Here is a 16,201-nt window from a genome sequence, read left to right as displayed (position 1 = left end):
TGTTGCATCATAGCATAGTGCCAGGCATCACATAGCAAGACAGAGCAGGGGTGCCTGTTCAGGTCTCTTTCCCTTCCAAAGCTGCTAATCACCATGGGGGCCCCACCATCATGACCTCATCTAATCCTAATTGTCTCCCAAACATTCCACCTTTAAACACCATTAATATGAATTTGGGGATTAGGTTTCTTTTGTTTGTTTGTTTTGGTACTGGGGATCGAACTCAGGACCTTGTGTTTGCAAGGCAGGAGGCATCACCACTGATCTAAATCCCCAGCCCAAGGTTTCTTTATTTTTTGTTGGTACATTTGCAATATATTAGTGAATATACTCATTGTAGGAAGTTGGTACATATATATATCACATCTTAGTCGTTTTTATTCCCCTTCACCACCCCACTCCCTCCAACCCTAGATCCCCTTTTCATTCCACAAAAGGCCTAACTCCCTATTTTCTGTTATCTTTTATTTTGCTTCTAAAATTATTTATACTTTGGTTTTCTCCTGTAAGAAATGATTTGATATTTAACTTGTCTCTTAATTTGCTTAGCATTATGGTCTTGAGGTGCATCCACTTTTCTACAAATGACTCAAATTTATTCTTTTTTTTTTTTTTTTTAGTACCAGGGATCGAACTCGGGTCCTTGTGCTTGCGCAGCAGGTGGCAAAACTACTGAGCTAAATCCCCAGCCCTCAAATTTATTCTTTTTTTAAAAATTATTATTAAATTCTTTTATTGGTACATTGTAGGTATACAACACAATTACATTTCTCATTGGGAACTGTACCTCAAATTTATTCTTTATGGCTGAGTAGGATTAGGTTTCCAACTTGTGAAATCGTGGCCAACATGTTCAAACCACAGCAGGTATCCTGGAGGGAAGGGACAGACTGCCAGACCTCTCCCTTTTTTTCTCCAACCTCTTACCTTAACAAGGGCTGCCGGAATCTAGACCCTAGTCTTTGCTCAGAACCAATGGGCATGAGACAGGGGAGACTCAGAGTCCACTGTTGCTCAGGCCTGCACAACCCTGCAAGGAGGCGCCCAGGCTAGGGTTCACCTAGGACTTCCAAGTGGAGGTCTGTTTCTTTGGCTGCTTTGCCCTTGGTCTGAGGGCCCAGTGACAGGGAAGGATGCCCTCTCCCTTGCTGGACCAGGGCCACTCAGTGGAACCCAGTACATGCTTGCAACTGTGTGGGAGGCCAACTCCTCCACCCACCAGCCCTCCTTCCCCTTCCTGCAGCAAGGTTCTCACACATGATTACCCTAACTAGTAATTATCACTAAAGATTGCCAGAGCCACAACTTTGCACAAAGGCCACCACAACCCTGTACTAAAAGTGCTTCTGCAAGGACGGTTGCCTAGCAACTGTTAAACCTCTAATGCTAGACTTGTTATTAATCCTTGTGGCCAAGGATTATTATTTCAAAATATTTTATGTAATCCTCAATTTTGCTTTTAAGAGCTTCCCCTTGCCTCAACATTTTTTTTTTTTTTTTGCAGTACCTGGGTATTGAACCTAGACTGTTTGCATTGAGCTACATCCCCATCCCATTTTAAAAATTATTATTTTGGGCCAGGGATTTAGCTCCTTGCCTGCCTTGAAAGGGCAAGGTTCTGAGTTTGATCCCTGGTACCAAAAAGAAAAAATTTATTTTGAGACAGGGTCTTGGAAAATTGCCCAGGTTGGGCTTAAATTTGTTTGTTTGTTTTGAGACAGGGTCTATGTAGTTCAGGCTGGCCTTGAATTCACAGTGATCCTCCTGCCTCAGCCTCCCCAGTGCTGTGGTTACAGGTGTGCACCACCATGCCTGGCTGGGCTTGAATTTTTGATCCTCCTGCCTCAGCCTCCTGGAGTGCTGGGATTAAAAGCATGTGCCACAACCTTTTTTGAATATATTCATAGTTTACTATGGCTATATATTCTCTTCCTTTCCTTCCTTCCTTCCTATACTCATGGTGTGTGTTGTGGGTGGGACCTCTCTAAATGTAACCATGTCTGCTGTGACCCAGTGTCTGAGGAATGGCCACTCCTGGGCAGAAGACATGGCCTGAGGAGAGGCACAGGCAAAACCTAAGCTTCTTTAGGGATTAAGAGTGAGCTCCAGATCTGCCTGGAGGTCTCAGCATGGGTCTAGCCACTTAGATCCCGGAGGCCTGGATAAAAGGGTACCAGGAAAGCCTCCTCCTGAAACTCAGCTGCTCACTCACCAGAAGCTGCCACTCATCAGAGGAGCACCTGTGAGGAACCTCCCCAAGCACTGCATCCAACCAAACTGCAGCATGTGCATGGGTGGATGGTCAGGGAAGGCCATGTTTTCAGCCTTAGGAGTGGGGAGTGTCAGTTTGGTGCTGCCCACCAGGGGTCTTCTCTGTGTGAAGATTGCATGCTGCTGGAGTAATAGCCCGGGTTCAGTATGGGAGGGAAGATGTTCTTGTCAGGCACTGAGAGGTGTGGCAGTAGGTGCATCCTTAGCAGCCAAACACATGGTCACTGAAGTGACATGACTGCTTCTGCACAGATCTGTTTTGCCAGGAGCCATAACTTGCCTGTGCTCACATGCAGCAGCACTATCTGGTCCCCAAGGGATTACATTTGGCTCAGCTTTGACAATTTTTTGTTGTTATGACATAAGAGATTGAATCCAGAACCTCGCACATACTAAGCAAGTGCTCTGCCACTGAGCTACATCCTCCAGTCTTTATTTTGAGACAGGGTCTTGGTAAGTTGCCTGGCTATTCTGGAACTTTCCAATCTCAGTCTCCCATGTAGCTGGTATAGGTGTCAGCTGCCACACTCGGCTGTGTGTTAGTTTCAACAGCTTTACTGAGGCATCATATATATCATAAAATCCACCCATCTTGATGGCACAATTAAATAATTTTCAGTAACTACAAATGGCATAACCGTGACCATCACCCTCGGCTCTGCAAAAAATCCTGTATCTGTTAAGCAGTCATTCTCCCTTACCTTTCCCAACCTGGCAACCACTGATGTACTTTCTATGGATTTGCCATTCTGGAAACCATATAAATGGAATCATATAATATGAATGTTTCCAATGTTCATCCATGTATGAATACTTCACATCTTTATATGTGTAATATATTCTATTAAGTGGACATACCTCATTTGTTTATCCATCCAGTTGGATGTTCAGGTGGTTTCTTACACATTTGGCCTACACGTTTCTGGGTGAACAGGTATGAATTCCCGCATGGTGAGGGATTCTGTGCTTAACTTGAATTATTGGCTCGAGCGATTATGTTTTCACAAAGGCTATCAATGACCCCGGACGGGAGTCGACCGGGCCGGCGGTGCATCTGTGGCGAGATACTGGCTTCTCAGGCCCGCACCCCAACTCGTCCGTCCGCCTGTAACCAGCACTACTTAGCTGCGCCTCGCCAAGTCCCCTCAGCAGCCGTCCGCTCCCAGGCGGATGCCGGACGGAAGTCCCGTCCCTGACCCGCAAACGACGTGCCTAAGATGCTGCGTCCAGGTCCTCAGGCGGCCCTTTCTGGGTTTGTGCGAGAGCCGCCACCGCCGTCCCCTAGTAGGCCTCCACCAGGTGCCGTCGCAGTCCTGCATCCTGTTGGCTGAGGAAAGTGACCGTGTGCAAATAACGTGGCGTTCCAGCTCCTGATTGGCTAGCGCTAGGAAAGGAGCGGGGTTAGTGGGCCGTGACGGTGTGCGGATGGCCCAATGGCTCGTCAGCAGTGGCCAATCGTGACGGTAAGGGTGAGGACGAGAGAAAGCGCAGGCCAGTGGGCGGGGCTGTCGATGGCTGGGGTGCGGTGCAGCAAGCGGCTGACCGGGGTGATAGTAGATCTGACGGACGTGTAGGTAAGCCAATAGTTTCGGAAAAGCCGGAACCCTCTGGCCAATGGCGGCGTAGACGAGGCATGGCCCTGAAGGCCTCGCAACGCTGTGTGGGAAATGGGGGAGGCGGGGAGAACGTAACTGATGGGAGAATGGGCCAACAGCCGCGGGAAAGTAGGCGGCTCGCTACCAATGGCGCCCGGAGAGGGCAGAGTGGGGCGGTTATGGGGCGTGGCGACCGCAGTATGCGCGGCGCTGTGTGGGAAAGCGTGGGGGTGGGGCGGCTGTGACGGACGGACAGCCAGGCCAATGGTTCTGGGAGGGCGGGCGGCGGGCGGCCAATGTTGGCCGCGCGGCCGGGGGCGGGGTGGCGGGGCTGTGCGGTGCGGTGCGGGAAACGGCGGGCGGCCGCGGTGAGGCTGAGGTGAGGTAGGCGGAGGTCAGGAAGGCGCGCCGTGGGCGGGCGGGCGCGCGCCTGCACGTCACGCTGTGCGCCGCTCACTTGCCTCCGCCCGCAGGTGGGGCGGCGGCGCCCTTGGGCCGCGGCACGGCGGCTGGAGGATGGGCACCCAGGGAAGCCCAGTGAAGAGCTACGACTATCTGCTCAAGTTCCTGCTGGTCGGCGACAGCGACGTGGGCAAGGGTGAGATCTTGGAAAGCCTTCAGGACGGCGCGGCCGAGTCCCCGTACGCCTACAGCAACGGTAGGCCCGGGGGGCGGCGGGGCCTCGGACCCTTTGCCCTGGCATGGCATCCCTGCCGGAGCTCCGGGGTCGGCCTGAGCGGTCGAGTCCGACTGACCAAGATCCAGGCTGTGGGGCTCTGGGGGTCTGGCAGAACTAGGGTGGATCGCGGCCGGCAGCGCACGGAAGGCAGGGTCCTTTCCTACTGCCCCCCTCCGAGTCTTGCTCAGGGAACCTACTTGTGCCAGGAGAAAACACCCCGACAGCGATGTTATTAAACATTCCCTTTAACTTCCGGGTGCATGGCTCAAATACATAAGGTAGGTTGCATCACCAGCGCTTGCCTGAGCTTGCCTCTTAATTTCAGTAGTTAAGGTAAAAACGAAGTTAACAGTCGGTGGGATTGGGTTCCAGGGTGCACGGGTGTATCCTTAGAAGACCCAGCGGATCCCCTGATACCAGAGGAACTGGCGGCGTGTCAGCATCTAGTCTCTCCAGGCCCTTGGGCGCTCTGAAGTGCTGTCACACCTGACTAATTTACTTCTTCTGTCCCTGGCCTCTGTCTCCTCTCTTCTTTGTTTCTTGGGCTCTTGTCAGTCCTGTCTGGCTGCTCTGAGCATTTACTGTTTGCTAAGTCGTACGCCTTTGGGTGTTGTATCTCCTACCCTTTGGTTTTAGGACTTGTCAAGGGTATTGATCACCTAAACTGATCCAGGGCCCTTCTTCCTGAGCAGGAGTGCTGGATCTGCTGCCACCTACTCTTAGTCTCAGCCTAGAGTAGATGTCTCTAAAAGCGCAGAAGAGGAAGAGCCATGGGTTTGGTTTTAGGTGGGGGAGGGAAAATGTGAAGCCCACAGAGATGTGGGGGCCCTCACAGACCACCTTGACTGGCACTTGACAGACACTCCCAGGATGATACTCCTGGTCAGAGGGTGCATCCAGTTCCTTTTCCAGTGGTAGTATGGCTTCCTGGTGCTAGACCCCCCTGAGCAGCTGAGAAAGGGGCTGGGTTCCTTCGGGGTTTAGTGTTTTCCTGGTACTTAACTGGTGCTGCTGCTTTTTTTTTTTTTTTGTAGGGGTTTTTTTTTTTTTTTTTGTACTGGGGATCGAACTCAGGGCCTTGCAGTTTCGAAGGCAGGTGCGGTGACACTGAGCTAAATCCCTGGCCCTTTTTTGTTGTTTTTGAGACTTGTAGTTTTTGAGGGTCTTGTTATGTAGTTCAGGCTGCCCTTGAACTCACTATGGTAGTCCAGGCTGGCCTGGAACTCCTGGTGATTCTCCTGGGTGGTAAAATGCCTTGGTTTTGTTGTTGTTGTTGTTTTTTGAGACAGGGTCTTGATACATAGTTGAGGCTGGCCTTCAACTCACAGCAGTCCCCCTGGCTCAGCCTTCCAAGTGTTAGAGTTACAGGTGTGTGACACTACACCCAGTTTAACTGATGCTTGTGAAGGTCAGCTCAGCCTCTTGGCCAGCCCCACGAGCTTCAACTGTGAGCACATAGCCAGTAACTGGAGAGGTAGGACCCTTTTTCTGCTGTTCCTTTTGTCTATCTGCCGTGCATTGCCACACTTCCTACAACAGACTGACTCAAGTTGGACCAATCTTGCATAAAACATGAAGATCTACCTGAGGTAGTGGAGATGGGAGGCTCATAGGAACTGGTACCACAGAGTGCCATCTGCCAGAGATGATGTGGGAAGCTGGCTCTTAGACAGATTTTGTGGGCTGGCAGGGCCAGGATACATATGAAGGTTCCCATATGATGCTGATGTCTTGCAACATCAAGCAGAGAAGGCTGAATGTCTGGGCAGCAGCAAGACATTCCTCACGTTCAGGGATTCTTGGAGTTGAGATATGCACAGCATAAGGGTTGGGGGTTTGTGGTTGGGGCATCACCTCACTGAGCCTGGAAGCCCTCTTAGCAGGGTGAAGTTGGTGGGTCTGAGAACACTTGGACTCCCTCAGAAAGACCACTGGGTTTTGGAAGCTCTGGAACAGTTGGTTCTTTGTTTGTTTGTTTGTTTGTTTTGGTACCTGGGATTGAACTCGGGACCTTGCACTTGCAAAGCAGGTGGCGGAACCACTGAGCTAAATCCCCAGCCTGAGATTCAGCACAATGTGAAGAAATCAGTAGTCAGGAGCTTTGGAGTTTTGGTTCTCTTACAAAGAATAGGTAAATATTTCATTTTCTCCATTATTAAAAGCCCTCAGAGCCAGGCATGGTGATATATGCCTGTAATCCCAACTTCTTGGAAGACTGAGGCAGTTTGATCTCAAGTTAGACCACCCTGGGCAATTTAGTGAGACCTTGTCTCAAAACAAAATGAATGCTAAGGATGTAGACCAGTTGTAGAGTGCCCCTGAGTTTGATCCTCAGTATTTATGTTTCCAGTTTCTTATTTTTGGCCTAAACTTTCATGTTCCTAATCAGGTGGCAGGGAGGTCCCCATTTGGTGAGAGGCATGCTGCTTCAGTGAAGCCCAGACCACTTTTTTTGTTTGTTTTATTTTTTGAGACAGGATCTTGTTATGTAATTCAGGCTGGCCTTGAATTCATAATGTAGCCCAAGCTGGCCTTGAACTCATGGCCGTCCTCTTGCCTCAGCCTCCCAAGTGCTGGGATCACAGGCCTGCAACAGCATGCCCGACTAGGACCACTTCTTGGTCACAGCCAGATCACTTACTTGCCTTGAAGTCTTGTCTAGCTTGTTCTCAGACAGGTCCATGAGTTAACGTCACTCTCTCCAGCTTCACAAACACGCGTTATCAAAATGATCTTTTATTAGCATTGACACGTGAAGTGGTGATGATGTGACGTTGTGATCATGTGCCCAGCACTTGCAGGAGCCATGGTTTTGGATCTCTGTGGGGGTGGAAACCTTCTCAGGGGCTTTGGTTTCTTATTCTTTTAGGTGCACAGTGGTTTAGGGTTATGATCCAGAGCAAAAGCATTGCAGATTCTTGGTGATGAGAGCTTCCAGGAGGAAGATGTGCGCTTTCTGTGAGCAGCTTCTCCTTACGAACACACTGGGTAGTGGATCTTGCCTCTGCCTCTGAGGTGTGGCCTTTGGATAGTCAGTCTGTGTTGGCCCCAAGGCAGTTTGCTGGGTGCTCACCCTCGAGCCCAGGAAGCATCCTAGTGTAGTACACAAACCTGTCCTATTTTATAATTTTTTTTCTGAGATATGTTTCTCTTCATAATCGCGGCTGAGCTGGAACTTGTAATCCTCCTGCTTCAGCCTTCCGAGTGCTAGGATCACAGGCATGCACCAACATGCCTGGCTTATGTATGAATTTTGAACATCCTCAATTAAGACAATTACATCCTCTTGCCCCAGTCCTACAAAGCTTCCATGAGCGTTAGTGGCCTTCAGGAACATGCAGCAGGGTTTATATGCCCACAACCTGGAAGATTTGTGTGAATTAATGAGATGAATCCAAGGGCACAACTTCATTTCGCCCCTTGCTCTTTTCAGAGTCAGTGTTAGTTGAAGCTGCTGAGAAATGCCCTGTACTTTAAGCCCAGGGAGTTGGGAGGGAGAGAGGTTATTGTGGGTGAAGCAAGGCTGACACGTAGGTTTGCCATAAATGCTGGGGTCTGATAGTTATGGATATTTATAAACCAGATGATACTGTGCCATAAGAATGAGGATACTAAGTGCCTATGTCCCCAGGGTGCTGTGAGCTCCCTGCGGGAGTTAGGGCCACATTAGTGACCCAGAGGCCAGTTCAAAGAGCATATTGCTCCTCAGCTCCATGTGTTTCTTTTTTTTCTTTTTAAAAAAATTTTATTCCATTCCCCCCCTCAAGCCCTCTCCCCTCCCCATGTACAAAAGCTTTGTTTCCATTTTTTCCTTCTATTTTCATAATTTCCATGTGTTTCTTTTCATCTGACCTGAAGTTAATTTCTCTCCTAAGGGCAGGTTGAAGGAGAAACTTGAAGCACTTCTCTGTGTTGTATTTTCTTGGGTCAGAACACATTGTTAGCATGAAACTTGCACACAGAGGGTGCTAACTAAATGTGCATTTAACATGAGTGAACAGACTGTGTACAGCTTTCCTGTACTTACTTGGGGCTGGTCACACAATTACCACGGTAGCCCCTCAGTCCTTTCTTTTCTCTGTATGTGACTGAACACTAAGGTCTAGATTTCTTTCTGGATTTCATATGGTGATTGAAAACAGGGTCTGTCATTACTATTTGATGCTAGGTTTTTTGGGCAGGATGTTGACCACTGGAGGCTCAGGAGTGATCACCATGGTACAGCTAATTCCTCCAGTGTAGTGTGTGATATATACTAGGCACACTGTTGAGTGTCTCTATTCCTTATTTAATCTTCATACCACCCTGTGAGGGAGGCACTATCATCCCTGTTTTACAGTTCAGAGACAGAGGCTTGGACATGCAGAGATAGCTGCTGTCCAGGGCAATGTAGTCACTGGGCTTCTGCTTCTAGCCTTTTTTGTTTGGAGGGAACCTCACAGACCTTGAGTGAAACAGCAGGAAGGGTGTGATTCTTTTCTCCTCACCCTTGTTTTTGTCTCCCCTCTGCTGCACCTGCTGTTCCTGCACACACTGCTGGAGACCTGAGCCCTAGAGGACTTTCTGCCCAACCCCAGCCAGCCTCTGGGAACCTCTGTCAGGAGTTGGCTTACGCGCATGTGCATACACGCACACACTAGGGGCTAAACCGAGGGCTTTGTGCATGCTAGGCAAATACACTAACTCTAGCTCCAGCTCTAACTCAGGAGTTGGCCCTTTTTTTTTTTTTTTTTTTTTGGTACCGGGGATTGAACTCGGATCCTTCCACCTGTGATAGTTGGCCCTTTTTGATTGTCATTATAAGTGACTCTTGGCAGGCCCAGCCCTTCAAATGTAGACTTGTCAACTCTGCTTCCAGCAAAGGATGCTGGCCCCCTCCCCAGAGCCCACTAGGCTGAGAGTAGCTCTGTGTCTTTGTTGAGGCCTCTGTGCCTCTGGACTCCATTCCTGCCCTCTGTGCATTTGTTCATGTCCTGCCTGTTATCTTGACACCTTCTGTTGATTTGTTATAACTGAGTCCTCCCTTGGTCTTTTTCCCTGTCCTTGCCATCTGTTCCTCATCCTCAGGCTCTTCATTTCATTCATTTGCTTAGTTATGTTTTGGGCATTTTGCAGGGGATTGGGCCAGGAGCTGAGGGTGTAAGACAGAGCAAAATAGAGATAATCCTTCCTTCTTATTTCCCTCCTTGCTTTATTTCTTTTGTTTTTTCCTATTTATTTGTTTATTTTGTGGTTTTGTGACAGTGTGGATTGAACCCAAGGCCTTTGCATTGAGCCACATCCCCAGCCCTTATTATTTTTGTGAGACAGGGCCTCACTGTGTAGTGGAGGCTGGCCTTGAATTCATTATGTAACCCAGGCTGGCCTGAAACTTGGTGGTGATTCTCCTGCCTCAGTCTCCTCTAAGTGCTGGGATTACAGGCAAGTGCCATCATGCTTGGCCCCCTTTTTATTTTTAATTTTGAGATAGGATCTCACTAAATTGCCATGTTGCCCAGGCTGGATTGCAATTTATGATCCTCATGGTCAGCCTCCCAGAGTACTGGGATTACTGGCGTGAGCCACCATACCTCCTGCCTGGGGACAGTGTTTTGTTTTGTTTTTTAATAGAATTTTGAGAAAAACAAAGGGGCCTTTTAGGACGTGAGGTGGCAGGGTGGAGGATGTGTGGTATGTTGGGAGTGTACAGGAGGGCTGTGGACCTAGCCTGGAGGTCAGGGATGGCTTCCTAGAAGAGGGGCGTTCTGAAGTGAGCTCTAGGGTAAACAGGAGTGAGCCAGGTCAGAAAAATTCAAACATGAAGATTGCTGAGGTGCTCAGGTCCTCTCCAAGCTCCCCAAGTGAAAGACCTCTCTTAGCAAGCAGGTTTATGGAAGGACAGCCTGCTTGAGATTGGCTGAGGCCAGCAAGGCTAGCCCCAGGCAGTGTTTGTTGGGGGTCCAGTGAGAGTTCTTACTACAAGCTGAACTTTCTCTTTCCTTCTAAATTGTCCTTTCTTCCTTGCTCCATTTCTCCCTCTTGGGCAAGGATCTCTGTGTCCTGGGACTACCAACTGCGGCTTGTTCTATCCTCCCTTCACTATACCACTCCTGCCCTTTCTCTCTCCTTTCCGTTCCCCAGTAGAGCAGGGTCCCAGAGTCACAAACAAGGGCATCAGGTTTGCAAAGGCCACTTGTAGGTCTTCTGTATGTGCCAAGGTTCCTCCTGTTTACTTCCTTGCCATCACCTACCATGTGGTGTAAAGATAAACTTGCACCCACCTGAGGTGACAGGCTGTGAGGACAGATTTCTGTATCTAGTTCAAATTATGCTAATTGTACTGCTTTATAGTATATGTGCTGCCGAAGCAAGCACAATTGTACTGCTTTATAAATTGGATTGGCATAGTCTTTCCTACATTTTCAGAAAACAGTTAAGTTAGGTAGAATATTGGATTGTGTTTTTCTCTATCTTTAGCCTTGCTATAAGTTCTGCCAGAATGCAGAGTAAATGCTTAAGTGGCAGGCACAGAATAAGACCACCCAGCTAACTTGCAGGGAGTGTACTCACAGTTGAGATTGTTGTGCTGTGTGTATACAGTATAATGTCATCTTTTCCATTGGTGTGATTGTGGCTTGGATGATGAACTAAATTTAACAGTGTTTCAGGAAGGAAATCATATCAGGGAGCCAAGAAATGGGCAGGAAGTACAGGAAGAGAGGAATCTGGTCCTTGGTATGTCCTTTTGACTCCTGTTCTGTCTGAAGATTATAACTGGAAAGGTGCAAAATTGCTGGTCCCTGAAAACCTGGAGTCTATGAGATCATGCTTAGAAGGTGGGTAGAAAAGTGAGCCCCAGGACTCCTTTTGGCAATGAAAGTAAAGAGTAACTTTAAGCATAAGAGTGGGTAAAGAAAATGTCCTAGTTGTCAGCTTGGTAATGATGAGTGACTCTGGTGTCCATAGTGCACAGCTCTTTTGCTGAGGTCAGCAAATATTGACTAGAGCACTGATCTGTGGAAATTTGTCCTTTAGGAAGTAGAAGAAGGGATGAGGGCAGTGGAGAAGTGGAGGTAGTGAGGATGTGAGGGCCAGAGCAAGAACACAGTGGAGCATGACCAGATGAGTTGTGGCAAGGCGTCTTTGCCCATCAAGCTGGCAGATACTTAAACAGCGGAAAAGCAGTTCACACAGAATAAGGAAATACTCTGAAGAGCTAACCCTTAAGGAGAGGTGGGCAGTGGTGCCTGGAGGGGTCTTATAACCAAGGTATGCCAAATGTGCTGTGCCAGAGAGGTTGTAAGCCACAGAAAGGGCTGCTGGGTGTAAGAAAGAGTGGCAAGCAGTGGCCCTGCAGACAGAATTCACCTCAGTCCTGGGGCTCTGTGATATCTCTCAAGCCTACCAGATTCCTGCTCTGGAGGATTTGATGGATGCTAGATCAGCCAGCAGTGCTTCTTCACTTCCTCACCTGTGAAGTAGAGGCTTCCCGTTGCTGCTGTGTCTTCTCTCTCTGCTGCTACAAATTAGAAATGACTTTGTATATTTGTTTAGTATCATTGTGGATTCAGGAAGGTTTTTGGCCTTTATTGGTCGGTGTTCATATAACCCTTTGTATGTGGGGCCCCATCAGGCAGCCCTGTGTCATCATGCTCTGAGTCCCTAAGTGTCCCTGCTTCCTGGTGCAGTTTGGTGCTCCAAACAGATATTGTTCCTATCTACCCTGAAACCAGCTATTTCTCCAAGAAGCCCGGTTCCTTAGAGGTATTGCATCAATTTCTTAAATGACTTTTATTAAATATGGAGAATATGCAAAGTAGTACTACTCCTGGTAGTAAAATGCAGCAGATACAAAACATAGACAGTAAGATAGAGCTAGGTGTGGTGGCGCATGCCTGTAATCCCAGCACTTGGGAGGCTGAAGCAAGGAGGATTGCCAAAAGTTTGAGGCCAGCCTGGGATACATAGTGAGTTTAAGGGCAGCCTAAACTACATAGTGAGACCATATATTTTTTAAAAAGGCTTTATGGGGGCCAGGGATTTAGCTCAGTGGTTTTGTTCCTTGTGCAAGCGCAAGGACCCGAGTTTGATCCCTGGTATCCAAAAAAAAAAAAAAAAGGCTTTATGGGCCAAGGATTTAGCTCAGTGGCTCTGTGCCTGACTGGCAAGTGCAAGGCCCTGAGTTCGATTCCCAGTACCCCCCCAAAAATAGCTTTGTAGAATCATATTTAAACAAAATAAGGTACTGTCCATCAAACCCAGGAAAAGGAAAGGCAAGATTTGTGAATGCTTGTTGCTCTCTGCATAGAAGCAAACTGTACGCTTAGTGTTCTCGGCAGTATGCTGTCTTAGGCAGTAAGATCTAGGAGCACAGGGACCTGACATACAGAACCTTCTAGAACTCTTGAGTTATAGCATCACAGCTTGGGGACTTTTTTCTTGGACCCTAGTACCAGGCTCTCGATCATGCCCTTCACCTGATTCATGAACAAGGCTGTCCATAATTTCTACTAACTTGTTTCCATTAGGCTTCCAGAGCTCACTGTGTCCACTGTTGGCAGGGTCCTGCTCATCCATTCCATTCCCAAAATTATGGCTTGGACTGGGCCAAAGATCACATGTGCCAGCTATGCCTCCAAGTAGAACACCAAATGGTTCTCCAGTTCCTCACTGAAAGTGCCAAGGCCAGTGGAGAATCTCTGGTGGCATAAGTGATAACCTAAGACCTTACCCTGGAAGTGGGCCTACACCTGTCCTTCTGGACTTCAGCACCATCAGCGTGACTGACACTGCTGAGACTGGCCACCAGAAGTGCGCTCTGACCACCTCTCACAGGACCCGCCCCCCCCCTTCTTTCTTTTTTTTTTGAGACAAGGTCTCACTATGTAATTTAGGCTGGCCTTGAAGTCATGGCAGTTCTCCTGCTTCAGTCTCCCAAGTGCTGGAATTTCAGGCATGTATCACCATGCCCAGCAGGATTGTAAGAGATTCTTTTTTTTTTTTTCCCATTTAGTTTATTGGTACATTTTAGGTATACAATACAGTTATATTCATCATTGGGATCTTATGCCTTTACATTGATGTATCTTGTTTGTTTGCTTGTTTTTTTGATACCGTGGATCAAACTCAGGACCTTGTGCTTGCAAGGCAGGTGACGGCACCACTGAGCTAAATCCCTGGCCCCTACATGATGTATTTTGGTTCTTATTTTTTTCCCCATTCCCCTGCCCTCCCTTCACCCCCTCCACCCTTCCCTATTTATAAAGACTTTGTTTTCATGTTTTTCCTTTTCTCATATTTTTTCTTTTCCCTTCTTTCCTTTCCCCTTCCCCTCCCACTTCCTCTATTCCTTTAAACATTTTTTTTTTTTTTTTTTGGTACCAGGGATCAAATTAGGGTCCTTGCACTTGCAAGGCAGGAGGCAGAACCACTGAGCTAAATCCCCGGCCCTTACTGAGCTAAATCCCTGGCCCTTTCCTTTAAACATTTTCTTCCTATTTCACAATATCAATTATACATTTTGATTCTTACTTACACTTTTAGTTTTTCACACCAGAGAAACTATTTGGTATTTACACATATGTGTCCTATTTATTTCACTTAAGAGTGTGGCCTCAATGTGCATCCACTTAGCTATAAATGTCTCTAGTTTCTCATTTTTTATGGCTGGGTAGTACTCCATTTTAGAAAAAACCCCCACATCTTCTTTATCCAGTCTCCAGTTGATGGGCACTTGGGCTGTATCCAAGCTTTAGCTATTACAAACTGTGCCACTATAAACTTGGGTGCACATATATCACTGTGGTATGATTCTTTTAATTCTTTTGGGAAGATACCCAGTAAAGGAATAGCTGGGTCAAACGTGACTTCCAATCCTAATTGTTTGAGGTATGTCCATATTTATTTCCGCAGTGGTTGCACCAGTCTGCACTCCCACCAACAATGGAGAAGGGTTCCTTTCTCCCCATGACTCCACCAGCACTTGTTATTGGTTGATTTCATGATAGCAGCCATTTTTTCTGGGGTGAGGTGGAATCTCAGTGTTGTTTTCATCTGCATCTCTCAAATGACCAGTGATGTTGAACATTTTTTCATATATTTATTTGCTACTTTTACTTCTTTGTTTGAGAAATGTTACTGCATTGTTGATTCTGCCTGAATTGGGTTGATTGTGTTGTGTCTGCACTTTGGTATTGTTTTGGTTCTAGGGTCCTCCCAAAGAAGACTTGCAGGGAGACCTGAGCTTGTCTTCTCAAAACTGTGAAACTCTCCCCTTTAATGATGACCTGACACTTTGCTGGCTGCTCACAAGTCCCTCTGCAGAGCTCCGGTGCACTCTCCACAGTGCCCCTATGTGTGTTTGTCTCATGTGTTCTCTGTAAGAGGTTCTTTTTGTGCCCTTTTTTTTTTTTTGTACCTGGAATTGAACTCAGGACCTCACGCTTGCAGTCAGGCTCTGTGCCACTGAGCAAAATCCCCGGTCCCTGTTTTGGTATATTTTTGTACATTGGGTAAGAGGAATGTGCATGTGCCTTTCTATTAGATATTGCTTGGTTTAGTTCTTTTGTGCTACAATCCATTTATAAAGTCACAGTTTCTGTGAGTCAGGAACCTGAGCACAGGTTAGCTAGATGCTCATAGGGTCTCAGGCCTTGCACAGGCATGAGTCAAGCAAGGTATGGGCCCCAGGCTGGATCTCATCTGAGGAAAAGAATCCCTTCTAAGCTCAGCTCCTTAGGGGCTGTTTGCTATCATCAGTTCCTAGCTTACTTTATCAAGCCAGCAAGACATAGTCCAGTCTCTCTTTTTTTTTTTTTGGTACCAGGGATCGAACTCGGGACCTTGTGCTTGCAAGGCAGGTGCTGGAACCACTGAGCTAAATCCCCAGCCCACCAGTCTTTTTTTAGGGGGTAAGTGTTAAGACAGGGTCTTGCTATGTAGTTCAGACTGGGCTTGAATGCGCCATGTAGTCCATGCTGGCCTCGAACTCAAGACAATCCTCCTGCCTCAGCCTCCCAAGTGCTGGGGTTGCAGGTGTGTGCTACCACATCCAGCCAGAGTCCAGTCTCACATAACACAGTCTCAGAGGGGAAAACCACCACTATTCTATTGGTCAGAAGTAGGTCTCAGATCCCACCTACCTTCTAGGTGGAGCACTGTGTTCATAGCTGCCCAGAGAGGGCTTCCTCAGGCATGAGAGCAAGCCTCATGGAAGAGGAGCTTGTTGAGAGTGAGAATGTTGCCTTTGCCCTGGACACTAGCTGGGCATTTAGTTTGGGATGCTTGGTTGAAGTACTCTAAGGGACAGACATCAGTTAGTGTTCTCTGTTTCAGTCTTAGTCTTTTCTTAGTAACTTTGGGTTCATTATCTCAAATTTCTTTTTTTTTTTTTTGGTACCAGGGATCAAACTCAGGTCCTTGCGCTTGCGAGGCAGGCAGCAGAACCACTGAGCTAAATCCCCGGCCCCATTATCTCACATTTTTAAAGGGCTTCCTATGGGTGTTAATTATGTTAAAAAGTGGATAAGTAAGTATATAGTTAGTATTGCCATTTCTTCCTTAAAAACTTGAACCTCAGGGGCTGGGGATTTAATTTAGCTCAGTGGTTTCGCCACCTGTTGCGCTAGCGCAAGGACCCAAGTTCGATCCCCGGTACCAAAAAAAAAAACAAACTTGA

At 47.6% G+C, this 16,201-nt stretch overlaps 1 protein-coding gene across 2 annotated transcripts in view; it reads left to right on the top strand.

The window, feature by feature from the left end:
• Positions 1-4,147: 4,147 nt before the first annotated feature.
• The window catches only part of Rab40c (RAB40C, member RAS oncogene family), a 38,139-nt gene continuing 26,085 nt past the window's right edge, over positions 4,148-16,201 (top strand). The window contains exons 1-2 of one of the 2 annotated variants that reach the window (XM_021251442.2): positions 4,148-4,245; positions 4,340-4,524. In XM_021251442.2, coding sequence (XP_021107101.2) covers positions 4,163-4,245; positions 4,340-4,524 — 268 coding nt within the window. In that variant the 5' untranslated portion in view covers positions 4,148-4,162. Of the gene's footprint in view, positions 4,251-4,339; positions 4,525-16,201 lie in introns of both variants that reach the window. The other variant, XM_004873790.4, reaches the window with a different exon arrangement.

The sequence above is a fragment of the Heterocephalus glaber genome, unplaced genomic scaffold (genome assembly GCF_053883595.1).
Source record: "Heterocephalus glaber isolate CG9 unplaced genomic scaffold, H.glaber_assembly_v1.0 deba00001781, whole genome shotgun sequence".
NCBI classification, from domain to species: domain Eukaryota; kingdom Metazoa; phylum Chordata; class Mammalia; order Rodentia; family Bathyergidae; genus Heterocephalus; species Heterocephalus glaber.
The sequence above is the reverse complement of the archived record's forward strand: the minus strand, read 5'-3'. Positions and strand labels throughout refer to the sequence as shown.